The 12,534-nt window shown below is 35.0% G+C and overlaps 1 protein-coding gene across 1 annotated transcript in view; it reads right to left on the bottom strand.

Annotated features, from left to right (window-relative positions):
- Positions 1-11,042, bottom strand: part of LOC106468832 (glycogenin-1-like) — a 27,402-nt gene extending 16,360 nt beyond the window's left edge. The window contains exon 1 of the mRNA XM_013929275.2: positions 10,892-11,042. Within this exon, the coding sequence (XP_013784729.1) occupies positions 10,892-10,901 (10 nt within the window). The 5' untranslated portion in view covers positions 10,902-11,042. The remainder of the gene's footprint in view (positions 1-10,891) is intronic.
- Positions 11,043-12,534: the final 1,492 nt, after the last annotated feature.

The raw sequence follows: 12,534 nt of genomic DNA, 5'->3' as shown, positions 1-12,534 counted from the left end.
TTGAACAAGTAAACTTCCCCACTGTTTTGAACAAGTAAACTTCCCCACTGTTTTGAACAAGTAAACTTCCCCTCTGTTTTGAACAAGTAAACTTCCCTACTGTTTGAACAAGGGTTTATTATTTTCGTGCAAAGCTATAAAAATATTATATAGCTGTCCTGAATTTTGAACTGCTAGACTGAAGGGAACGCAGCTGGCAAAAAGCACCCACCGCCAACTTTAGGCTACTAGAAAGCTGTCATGTGAGCTGGATGATCAAAACGATATTTCAATATGTGATCATAGATCCTATTGTAAAAATGATGTATTTGAGGCCTTAACTGGACAAACATAGGTTTTCAGCAAGACGGTTCTTTTGGGATGACTAGATGTTGAAATGTTTCTCACAACAGGTAGAATGAGGAATTATTTGTTTTTAATCATGCACAAACTACACAAGGGCTATCTGTGCTCTGCCCACCACGGGTATCGAAACCCGGTTTCTAGCGTTGTAAGTCCGCGGACATATCGCTGTGCTACTTCTGTAGTTATTTTCTTATATACTTTGTGTATATAATTTGCTTTTTTTGTCACGACTCTGTTCTTTTCAAAACTAACCGAATATTTTTTATACTTGACAACTTAATGTATCAGAATTTTATTTTAAAGTCAAATTGGAAAGATGGAAAAAGCCTAAAGTAGAAAACGGCCAGATCACTAGTGAAGCCTAAAGTAGAAAAATGGCCGGACCACTAGTGAAGCCTAAAGTAGTAATTAGCCAAGTCATTAGTGAAGCCTAAAGTAGATAATGGCAAAGTCATTAGTGAAGCCTAAAGTAGAAAATGGCCGGACCACTAGTGAAGCCTAAAGTAGAAAATGGCCAGACCACTAGTGAAGCCTAAAGTAGAAAATGGCCAGACCACTAGTGAAGCCTAAAGTAGAAAATGGCCAGACCACTAGTGAAGCCTAAAGTAGAAAAAATGGCCAAGTCATTAGTGAAGCCTTGGTGCTTTCGTTAATATGGTGTATTTTCTGTGACTTGGTGATGTATTAAAAATGAATTTATTTTGCGGTTAAAACACAAACAAACTATATTGTGCCTAGTTCTTTAACGAAGTCTTGTTTTTCACAGTTAAGAGCATTTAAACAAAAGTTTAAAATAAAACTAATTTTCTCATGACTATAATTTTATAGTACGGTAATTACGTATTTCGTAGGCGGAAACAAAAACCACATTTAACTTCGCGTTTAACAACCTTCACGTTATACATGCAGCTGACGTCAGATGACGTCACAAAAGCTTCGCTCGTCTTTGTGAGACTTCTGGCGATCGTTCAAGCTCAAATATAGTCGGAAATTTAATACTAGTAATATTAATACGGGACGTAAATGAGAGCGTAATGATGTAACTAGTTGGCTTTTTTTTACTCCATGTCTGACTGAGCACCAACTCCTACACATTATCCCGCTTTGATAATTTTGTCCCATAAAAAAACGCTTCTTAATGACGTGTCTATATAAAACTTAAAGCACCATATATCATAACTTAAGCCTAACAGTGCAACCAAACAACTTAAGTTGCAATCGTATAGATACAAACTCATGTTGGTTACTTTTCCTCCTACGTTTTTTTGTTCTTTTTTTTAACGGAAGAGTAAGACTGGTATTGCTGAGTACACTTAATCTTCTCAAAAAAGATAAACTTTTTTTACATTGGGAAAAGGCTTAGCTCCATATACGCTAAAACGGTTACACGTCCTCCCCCATTTTTTTAATTTTTGGTTAAAAAGTGTTGAATTTCACCGTTTAAATTTAAGATTATTTATTTATCTATCCCAAAGAAAACAGATCTTGGAAATAGGTATGAAACTTTTTTTTTTTTGCTCTTGTGTCAGAAATTTAATTTTTGAATGAAATAAAATGGAATAGGTTTTGTTTGCTTGTTCGTTTGAAATTAAGCACAAAGCTACACCATAAGCTATCTGTGCTCTGCCCACCACGGGTATCGAAACCCGGATTCTAGCGTTGTAAGTCCGCAGACATGCCGCTATGCCACTGGGGAGGGGGGGCAACTGAATAGGTAGCTGACAATATGATTTTATATGATGTCATAGGTCAAAGTTTAATTCAGTTTCTCTCCTAAAAGAAAACGATTAAGATATATATATATATATATATATATATATATAAATTTTGTTTAAATCAATATTGGCAAATTGTAGTACTCACTATAGAATATTCTGAAGCAAAAATAGGAAGGGAAAAAGCAACTACATAATGTAATCATCTGTAAACTGACTACTACATTTTGAACACAGAGTTTTGACATTGGGCAAAGGACTCTCAAGGCCTTTTTCTCTGGACTGTAAAGGCCTGGACTACGTCCATGATTAGGACACGTAGTTCAGAACTTTGCACAGTAATCTTCTACCTAATACAGCCTTGAAGAACATTTAACTTAAGGATCAGTCCCGCAAGTTAAATAAAGTCATCCTTTTGCGTTTTAAACAACAGTTTTTCTTATGTTGCGTTAGATAAACTAAAAAAAATCTAGTTTAAAGATGCTAACGGTGTCTTCTTCCTCGCCACCTGTATCAATGTTTCACATTTTGTCACCATAAAGTGCACGTATCACACACGTCAGCTTTTTTTTTTCTTTTGGTTTGTCATAACGTTTTTTTTTTTGCGTTTCATAAGCCATCTAGTCTATCCTTTCCGTAATAAGAACTGGAAGAAGGCCAAGAGTTCACCTGCTCTCAGTACGCCCACATTAGGTATCCTTGAGCCTTGTTTCTGGGTTCTTCGACAAGACTGACAGTTTATTATAAACTACTAGAAGGAAAATAAACTGTAATGATAACAAAGTACTATTTATTAAAAGTTATATTTTTTTTATAATTCTCGTATAGAAAGTAGATAGGCTTAAGTGTCAAATTTTTGCCGTCTATGAGTAAAAGTATCTTTCAATAAAAATTTTTAAACCACCCCCCGACTGTATACGTTTTTTTTGTTTGTTTGTAACCAGGAAACCTGTTTCTGTTAAGCAACATTAAAGAAATAAGAGAGTAACACGAATATTTTTAAGTTTTTATATCGGGAAGACTTTGTTAACAATATAGTTTACCGAAATTTCCAAGTTTCTCACTTGCACTTGGATTGAAATACGTGTATTGGAAATAATTGTTAAAACACTGAATATATATATATAAAACCAATATCTGTATAGGGGGTTTTCTCCCCTCTAATGTACGAAAATGAATTGTACTAGAATACAGTTACGGTTAATAGTTTCAAATGTCATTAGTTGTCTAACAAATCAGGCATAATGCCTATAAAAGTACAGGCAGTCATACTATTCCCAGTAGTAGTGTGGTAATGCACTAATGGCTGCCAGGACAGATATGCCAAATGGTAAAGGTTTAAGCTGTTGAAGGTTACTCCACGTGACATATGGAGGATAATTTTCATATTTCAATAGGATCTGTATGGTTTGTCTGTTTATTTAATTTCGCGAAAAGCTGCTCCAGGGTTATCTGTGCGGAACTGTATGGAAACTGTGAAGAGGGTACGTGAAACTATACGGCTGATACGAGAAGATGTCGAGGTAGAAAATCCTCTTCAGAAGTGAAGATAAGGAGCTCAGAGCATGCTCCTTGCGTGATATACAATAACCTAGTAGAGATATTGAAAATGACCCAATTCTAAGTACAGGTGTGAATGTTACATCAGAACAGAAAGGTACATGCTAGTACGAAGTGGTGGCATTAATGGATGTGCAGTTAGTACAAAAAACTGCTATCAGAGATAATCAAATCCAAAGGCTGAAATGAGCATGCTTTCTCCAACAATAGATGGAAGATGGTGCTCTTTACAGATATATCTAGATTCAAATTGTTTGGCAACAATCAATGATAGCTTGTTCTACGGCTGAGAGTAGGTAGTTTCATGGACGACATCTATAGTGAAGCACCTATCATAAACAAGGGTGATGGAGATCTAAAAACATTCATGGAACCCTAACTTTTATCCATCACGTCATTTCCTCAGCAACAAGACCTGTTAGCCAGGGTATCCATCACGTCATTTCCTCTGCAACAAGACCTGTTAGCCAAAGTATCCATTATGTCATTTCCTCAGAGATTCATCTTCCAAGAAGGCAGTAATCACAATCACGCAAAATATAATGTGGAGAAGCGATACCTGGAAGAAAAAAAGAGGCCAATGGAACTATGGCTTAGCCCACACAGTCACTTGATATGAATATTATGAAGGATGTATGGGCTTATGGAGAAATTGAAAAAGTAAGGCCAATGGTAATCAAAGAGCTTAGCTGAGCTGTGGAGAACAATACAGGACATTTGAAACAATATTTTACACTCGCAAACTGTGGTAACAAGAAATACTGTTACATGTGAAATATTGTTTCAGTTCACGTGCACCTAGAATCTATTTTCAAGTAGTTGATGAGTTCGTATAGAAATATTGGTGGTTAGAAGGGTTCATAGTTAATGTACTGACTAGTATTTGTACGTTTTCTTTGGACCTTTTTAAGACGACGACCACCATTTTTACATACCGTTTAGGTGAATGATGGTTGTCCTTTCTGTTCTCTCAGCAAGGTGAACTGGAAAGATAACCATCGTTTATTTGTGTTTTACAAATACGTAGATTTTTCTTATGACAGTTGAGGAGTTCTTTAAAAAGAGCCTGAAAGTTTGTGGATTTACGAAAAACAAGCAAAAAATACGTGATAAAAGAGCCTTTTCAGTACCATATTTATCTCCATACATTGTACTAACAGATCTCCAACAGATTAGTGAGAGCCACGTGCTGGAGATATGACGCTAAATATATCTAGTGAGTCGCCGTTTCTTAGATTCTTGAAAATCTTATGGAGATTTCGACTTCACGTTTTTACTCGTCTGATCTTATGGAGATTTCGACTTCACGTTTTTACTCGTATAATTTTATGGAGATTTCGACTTTACGTTTTTACTCGTGTAATCTTATGGAGATTTCGACTTCACGTTTTTACTCGTATAATTTTATGGAGATTTCGGCTTCACGTTTTTACTCGTATAATCTTATGGAGATTTCGACTTCACGTTTTTACTCGTATGTAGTTCATGCAAAAATACGAGTAAAAACGTGAAGTCGAAATCTCCATAAGATCATACGAGTAAAAACGTGAAGTCGAAATCTCCATAAGATCAGACGAGTAAAAACGTGAAGTCGAAATCTCCATAAGATCATACGAGTAAAAACGTGAAGTCGAAATCTCCATAATATTAGGTTGGCTTGCACCAAATAGTAATGTTTGTTTTTCTAACTTTTGTGGGTTTATATTTTGGGTGTAACTAACGTTTTTGTGGAAGCGTACAATTACGGTTAATAGTTTAAAAATGTAATTAGATGCAATCTAACCACTCAGACATAATGCCTGTTAAAGTACAGGCAGTCATACTATTCCCAGCAGTAGCGTGGTAATGCATTAATGACTGTCAGAAGAGATATGCTACGTGATAAAAAAAAATTAAATGTGAGATACTTGCTAACGTTAACTTTAAACAATTTGATATTATACGTCAAAAAAAAAGAGAGTCAAATACTTAATTTCCTAGCGTTTATTTTATCATTGTTAATGATTTATGAAAACAAATCTTTTTTGAGTTTATTTTTCATAAACAGAGGGTCAGGCGTGACGGCTGTGCACACCTAGTCCTCGGTTTAATTTTCGCAAAATTCTAAAAACAAACAGCCATAAACAGAAATATTTCGTATTTTCGATAACTAGATTTCCTAGGACTTCTAAGGCTTGCGTGTGTTTTGGAATGTATGTTTCTGTTTATATATTTGCTGCTTATACATCAAATTATCTATATCTACCTTATCTTTAGGTGATATCAAGTAAAAAACTAATGTTGTACGTTAGCATTCTCACTAGCAACAACGAACGAGGCTTACGTCTCTTAAAAAAAATGGTTACGTAATAAAAACTCGTGATGATATTAGACAGAGGAGTTTTGTACTCTATCGTTTTCTAAACTTAGGATAATAACTTCATCATCTCTTCGGTACCTTGGAGTTAACATCGCAAAATCGATACGATTGTGAGGTTTTGAGCTTTAATCATTATTAAATTTATTAAATAATAAAGTCGTAAGGAGACGCTGTTTGTATAGTAGCAATGTATTTCTATCAGTAACGTTTAAAGATCTAAAAGCAGTACGAGTCCAAAAGATGCCAATTTCAACCATTCTTGACATGGTATTATCGCAGCAAAGAATCGCGAAGTCTAATATTTGACACATTTAAACTTTTAATTTGATATTAAACAAGCTTTCGAGTAACAAAAGAACAACAACAAAAAAAACACGAATTCAATTGGAAAATTGCCCAAGTTAACTGCAATCGATCACAAGTTTGACGTATTACACCTGACCTACAAGACAACGTCGAAACAAAAAAACAACAACCTTCTCAACCAATCCGGACCAAACATACAACTCTGAATATCAGTACTAAAACTTGCCCTGTAAATAAGCTGAAACTTTACTAAACATATCCACTTCTCACGTCGTAGTAACGAAAGTTTTTACACGGCAGACGTAGTTCACAGATGGACAAGATATGCGTAACTCGAAACCGAAATCTTCATTTCGTGCAGGTGGCATTTCTTAAAACAACAGTAAAGACTTGTCACAGAAGTCCTTATTAGCCTCCTACTATCTGCCCACTACTACTTAACCTATCCATAATAAGCCGCAGGAAAACATTAATTGAGTATCATTTTAGTTCTGTGTGCATTGTCTGCGTGTCTTTCTTCATCGTAAAGAAATTGTAACAAAAATTAAATACTTAACATCGTCAGTTGTAAAGCGTACGTGACGCTTACATTTTCCTGTCCCATATATTTTAGTTTTATTTATTTATTTTTTGCTTGCAGTATAAGAGAAAGAAAACAGTGGAGGTGGGTTTTGAGCGGAGGCGTTTGAAGCAGTGATGAAAACAACAGCTCTCCCACATTTTTCTAGCGATATAAAGATTCTTATGCCTCCTCAATGTCTAGAACTTTCATAAAAGAATTTCTTCCTCTGCTTGAAAAAAAAAAAAGAAACCAAAAACTACACGTTCAATTAATTGTACACCAAAGACTACACGTTCAATTAATTGTACACCAAAGACTACACGTTCAATTAATGTACACCAAAAACTAAACGTTCAATTAATATGCAATGCGTTTTATTTATCTAAATAATTATTTATACAAAAGGTAAATTTAAAAAAAAACTTTATCACAATGAAACTTTGTTGAATGGACGGCAACTGCCTGTTTTACGAAGACGAAAAACTTTCGAAACGTCGTCCTCCACACTTGTGTTTCTACAATAGGCAGTTGCCGTCCATTCAACTAAGTTTTCATCATGAATACTCTGCCTAAACAATACATCCAAGAACTTTATTGTAAATTGTGTGTGTGTGTGTGTGTGTGTGTGTGTGTGTGTGTGTGTGTGTGTGTGTGTGTGAGAGAGAGAGAGAGAGAGAGAATAAATCAGGTAAAATTACTGCCAATAATACTATTAAAACCTACGATCACTCCAATATTCATTTCACTAAGAATATAAAATGTTTGAGCTGAAGGAATCTCATTATAATCTGTGGTCAAAAGTTAAGGGAACTTTTCGTCCTCTAAGTCCGCCCCTTACATACCTACCCTTAGGAAAAATGCACCTACTCTTTACTTTTCTAGAAATCGATTACACTCAATCTTCTGTAAAGTGCTATCCTTCACTGCTGCCGACAGCAGCTTTTAATTTAAGTCAACCACCTCCGTTTCAGAAAAATACAACTGGAGCCTAGTCTATACTTTCCAAATCTTAAACTTGAGTACATTCGTTCTATTATCTTCAGAATTTAGCACAAAGAAATTATATTTAAGAAATTTCACTAAGCAACCGTTACACCGATGGAACTCAAAATACATCTCTGAATGCTAGAAGTTTTTGGGGATGTTATCCATTAGATGTTACCCACTGATGTCTACATAACTTATAAATGCTTACCCGAAATATTACTTTCAGTTATTGCAATTTTAATTCCCAGTAGGGTACGCGGTTGATGTACTAGGCCTCGTCCCGAGCACCGAAATAGCTTAGTTACTATGTAAAAAATTCGTCCTAAAGTTAGTTGGGAACATCTTTAATGACGTAACGACAAATTAACGTTTTCATCAACAAGTACGAGTTATAACAGCGCTACTACTGCCGATTATTTCTAGAATAACTAATTTAATTAGTGAACATTTTCTATACAAAGATAAAATGCATGATTTATTCCAGAGTTTAAATATGAAAAAGTTACACTCGTATTCATAATAAAAAAAAAAAATTACTTCGTTTCTATGCACAAGATAAATTTTCATACATTAAGAACAACAGAGCGTCGCTAGGTGCTTAAAAGATTCGGGGATCGGACCCATAGGCGCGGAAATATCGGCGTTTCAGTATCAATCATAGCTGTCTTTGCTGATTTTAAAATACCAATGCCATGCCCCCAGTGTGAGCGCCGAGCGACGCCTCTAAATAACATATTTTAAACGCTAAGGTTGCACAAAGTAAAAACGCATTCTAGCAATGATTTCATAAAAATCAACCGTTTAGTTCTGCGGGGTCGCAAAGGAGCGCTAACCTCTTTCTTCATATTCAGGGGGGAGGGGACCGATACCCATACTTGAAATGCAAGTTATTCTCTGTTATGCTTTATTATACACTCGGATATCGATCGATAGTACTAATCATGTCTAATGTGGAACGCTTTACATAAAATTCTCTCCCCCCCCCCCCATTACCTGAAATCCGACTTTGCATGTACTGCCGCTTCACAATAATATACATAAATTAACGATGTTCTGAGTTTCTAAATAATTAGGAAACAGTTGCCATAACGAATAACCAGTTTGATAACCGTTTTGTCGAGGCGTGCGTCTGGAAGAAGAGGGGGGAGGGAAGTAAGGAATTCGTGGCGACTTATTTCTTGTGACAAATCAACTTGTAACAATTAACGTTCTTATTTGCATCTACCTTCAATTCTTGGTAAGAGCTACAGATGAAGATACCCCTCGAGTTTTCTCATGATTTTTGATGTTACTTAGTATACTCCTATGAGCTTCCTGCTTTTTAATCTATGGGACAGGAAGTTCTTCCTGTGTGTAGTCTAGGGGGCATGTTTATCTGTGTGAAGTTATGTTCTACTGTATGTATTCATAATGTGAAAACTGGGTACAGTATGGTTTTTCCAGTTTGGAATCGGGAGCATCTTCATCCTCCTGAAGTATGCGGCATGTTTTGTTTTTTTTTTAATATAGGGGGATAAAAAAAATACGATTTTCTTTAAAACTACAGTTGCTTCTCGAGTTTTTCGCCTGTAACTCATTCCAAATAGAATACATGTGAGAGCCTAATACCTACATTCAATTTAGTCGATTTTAAGAAAATGGAGGATATTAAACCTTAAGGTGAATTCTTGCAAAACAAAACTCATAATAAGCTATCAATTTTCCAGCATTGCTTGCAAGTTTTATTCTATACTTACATAAACTCTACTCTTAAACATTAAAAGAAAACGCAGCAACGTTCATACTTTCCTGCACATTTCTGCCGAAATAATTTCGCAAGGATACAACTGTAAAATCCCTTGCGAAATTACACTATTACTTTGTCCATGCCGTCTACATACGTCAGTTGAACTTCTGTTAATGATAATTAAGACTAATAATGTATAAAATAAGCAACCTAAATGTGCCCCCAATCAATTGCAATTCTTTATTCCAAGCAAATTTCATTATTCAAACTAAAAACTTGCATTCTGTGAACTCCCACTGTATTATACTGCTATTTATGTTTCTCTTCTGCACGGTGCAACTACAACAGTACAAACATCATGCTTCTATACACTTCAGCACCTGTTGCATATTGTTCCAAGGTGACATACTCATACAATTATTTACATAAAACATTGGGGTTTGTTTCCGAAAGACCTTAGTAATACACCAGTGCATCAACGTCATATTTATTTTTATTAAACAGTTTCAAAGCATCAATGCCGATTTGCAAAAATACACAACTCATATTAGAATGATGGGAAGATAGTTTCATTGACAATGAAACGGTGTCAGTAATATCAAAGTCACTAATTGGTGGAAGTGTAAAATTAGAGAAGTACTGGGCAAAACATAAGTAATCTAATCTGAAAAATGAAATTTGAATTTTAGTCACGTTGTCGCCGAACTTTTTATGGGTGTGTTAATATATCACTGTAGTTTATTGCCGAGTTTATAACTAATGCAAGTTATGGGTTGTTGTTACCTAACAGGCAAGAATAACCAAAATTTGCCTAGACTCAAAATTCTTACATACACTCAGAGTTCAACTATTAAGAATTAAACAGGCATTTTATTACTGTTAATATTTTGTTGGTACATTTTGGTGTTCTCATTTGGAATTTGAAGAGCTATTTTAAAAAATCGTAATTCAAATCTTCAAAATAATAAGGTCCCATTACTAGACATTAGTATCAAGGGAAAAAACAAAAACAATACCTATATTTACTTTCCGATTCAAGTTCAACCAATCACTATATCATTCACTATCTTCTGTAATGCTTCGGTTATGTCCCATATTATTTCATAGGTAAATATAATATCCCACGATTAATTTAACTACTACTACTATATAAAATATTAAAGTAAAAATACAAGTTTTTTGCTAGTCACCATACACTTCAGTCTCTCAAAGTCATGACAAATAAACCACTCTCTTTATTATTAAATATAACCATATATTAATCTTCACTTTTACGTAAATGTACTTATGGTCTTGTAAAAATTTCTTTTAAAACTGAAAACGACTCTTACCTTGCGTCATGCTGTAGTATATCTCACAGTTATAAGAACAACGTCAAACCACACGCACAAGCAAGTCTCTAACTGAACGTACACTCAGAAACGCAACAAAATAAACCTTTCTTTGGTGCCCTGTTGATCCAGGCATTCACGCTCCCGGGTGCTACTTTACTCGTGACTTTGCGTAGAAAATCTGTTAGTACGAGGCTACTTTGCTTGCGTCACTGTGTGATCTTAACGCAAAATTATATGCTGTTTGATTGTAGACTTATAAGATACTTTGTAGTGTAAAATAAACGTGATTACCAAACCTATGCCTGTTTATTTTGTTTCTAATTGGGGAAAAGGAAAATAATATTGTATTACGCTGTTACGTCATCAAGCGCTCAATTTGAAAATTTCCAGTGATTAATTTCTCAACAGAAGGGGTGGAAACAATACTTATTTGTTTCAAAAGGTCCATGTTGCATCTGGTAAAGGGATGTACCTCCTGTACCCCCGTGTTTTAGATGAAACGCAATCTGTTCGTGTTTAATGATGAACTTCCAGTACTGTCTCATAAATCTACAAACTAAATGAAATAAATCTGATCCTTAATACTCAATAAAATATTTAATCATTTCTGGAAGTTCTTATAAAAAATACTAGCTTAATAAATATCATATTTGATTATTCCATATTCACGTTTAATTAAACGTCAATAAAATGAACCATGGCGCGTCATTTTCTTCTTTGTTTCGGGTGTTTTCAAACGTTAGCTGAATTATGTACAACAAGAGACACGTATAACCAAGTTAGCAACTACTTTTTAGACGAAGAAGATATATGTGTGCCAGGATCTACACTGAAGACTGAGTATTAACAAATAGTAAAATTTAGGAAACTAAAAACAACATCAGTAATACTAGGAACAAGATTTTAACGTATATCCCCCCCCATTAAAGAGGTCAAACGAAAAATATTAGCGAATCTGAGTTATCGATTCTTTGAGACATTGACGTTCTTTAGCATAAGCAGGACCCGAATGTTGCATAGTTTTCGGAGAAGTCCTGCAGAAACAACAATATAGTAAAGTTCCCAGACCCATTTTGTGTTGAGTATAGTTAATACGATAAGTACCCAGTTTTTAAACATGTAACAACTACATCTTGATGTCTGTTCTTCAGCACAGTATAACTTTGGGTAATGTTTTCCTACCTGTGATATCAACCAATTTTTTTTTACCAAGAAGATATATTTTTTATACCGCGGATGTGAGCAGTAGGAACTACTTAATAGAAAGATTTTCATTTGATTTGTTTGAAGTTAAGCACAAAGCTACACAATGGGCTACATGTGCTCTGCCCGCCACGGTATCGAAACTCGGATTCTAGCGTTGTAAGTCCGCAGACTGTGCCATTGGAGGGCCTTAATAGAAAGACTGTTGATGGACTATAAAGAGATAGTGCAGCCTCTGCAGCTTGTTAGACCGTTCATTTGTCTCTACATGACTAGATATCCAGGCATAATTCTTCCATTAGAATACGTAAAACAGTTATACGGAACTCTACATTCCTATAACAAACCAGATAGATAACATCTTTCGTGAGAATTTAAAATAACAAGGCTGTTTTAAGTCTAAATAGATAATGAAATAGGAGTAATAAATAACTAAG

This window comes from Limulus polyphemus, unplaced genomic scaffold (genome assembly GCF_000517525.1).
Source record: "Limulus polyphemus unplaced genomic scaffold, Limulus_polyphemus-2.1.2 Scaffold3181, whole genome shotgun sequence".
NCBI classification, from domain to species: domain Eukaryota; kingdom Metazoa; phylum Arthropoda; class Merostomata; order Xiphosura; family Limulidae; genus Limulus; species Limulus polyphemus.
This window is presented reverse-complemented; position numbering and strand designations above follow the sequence as displayed.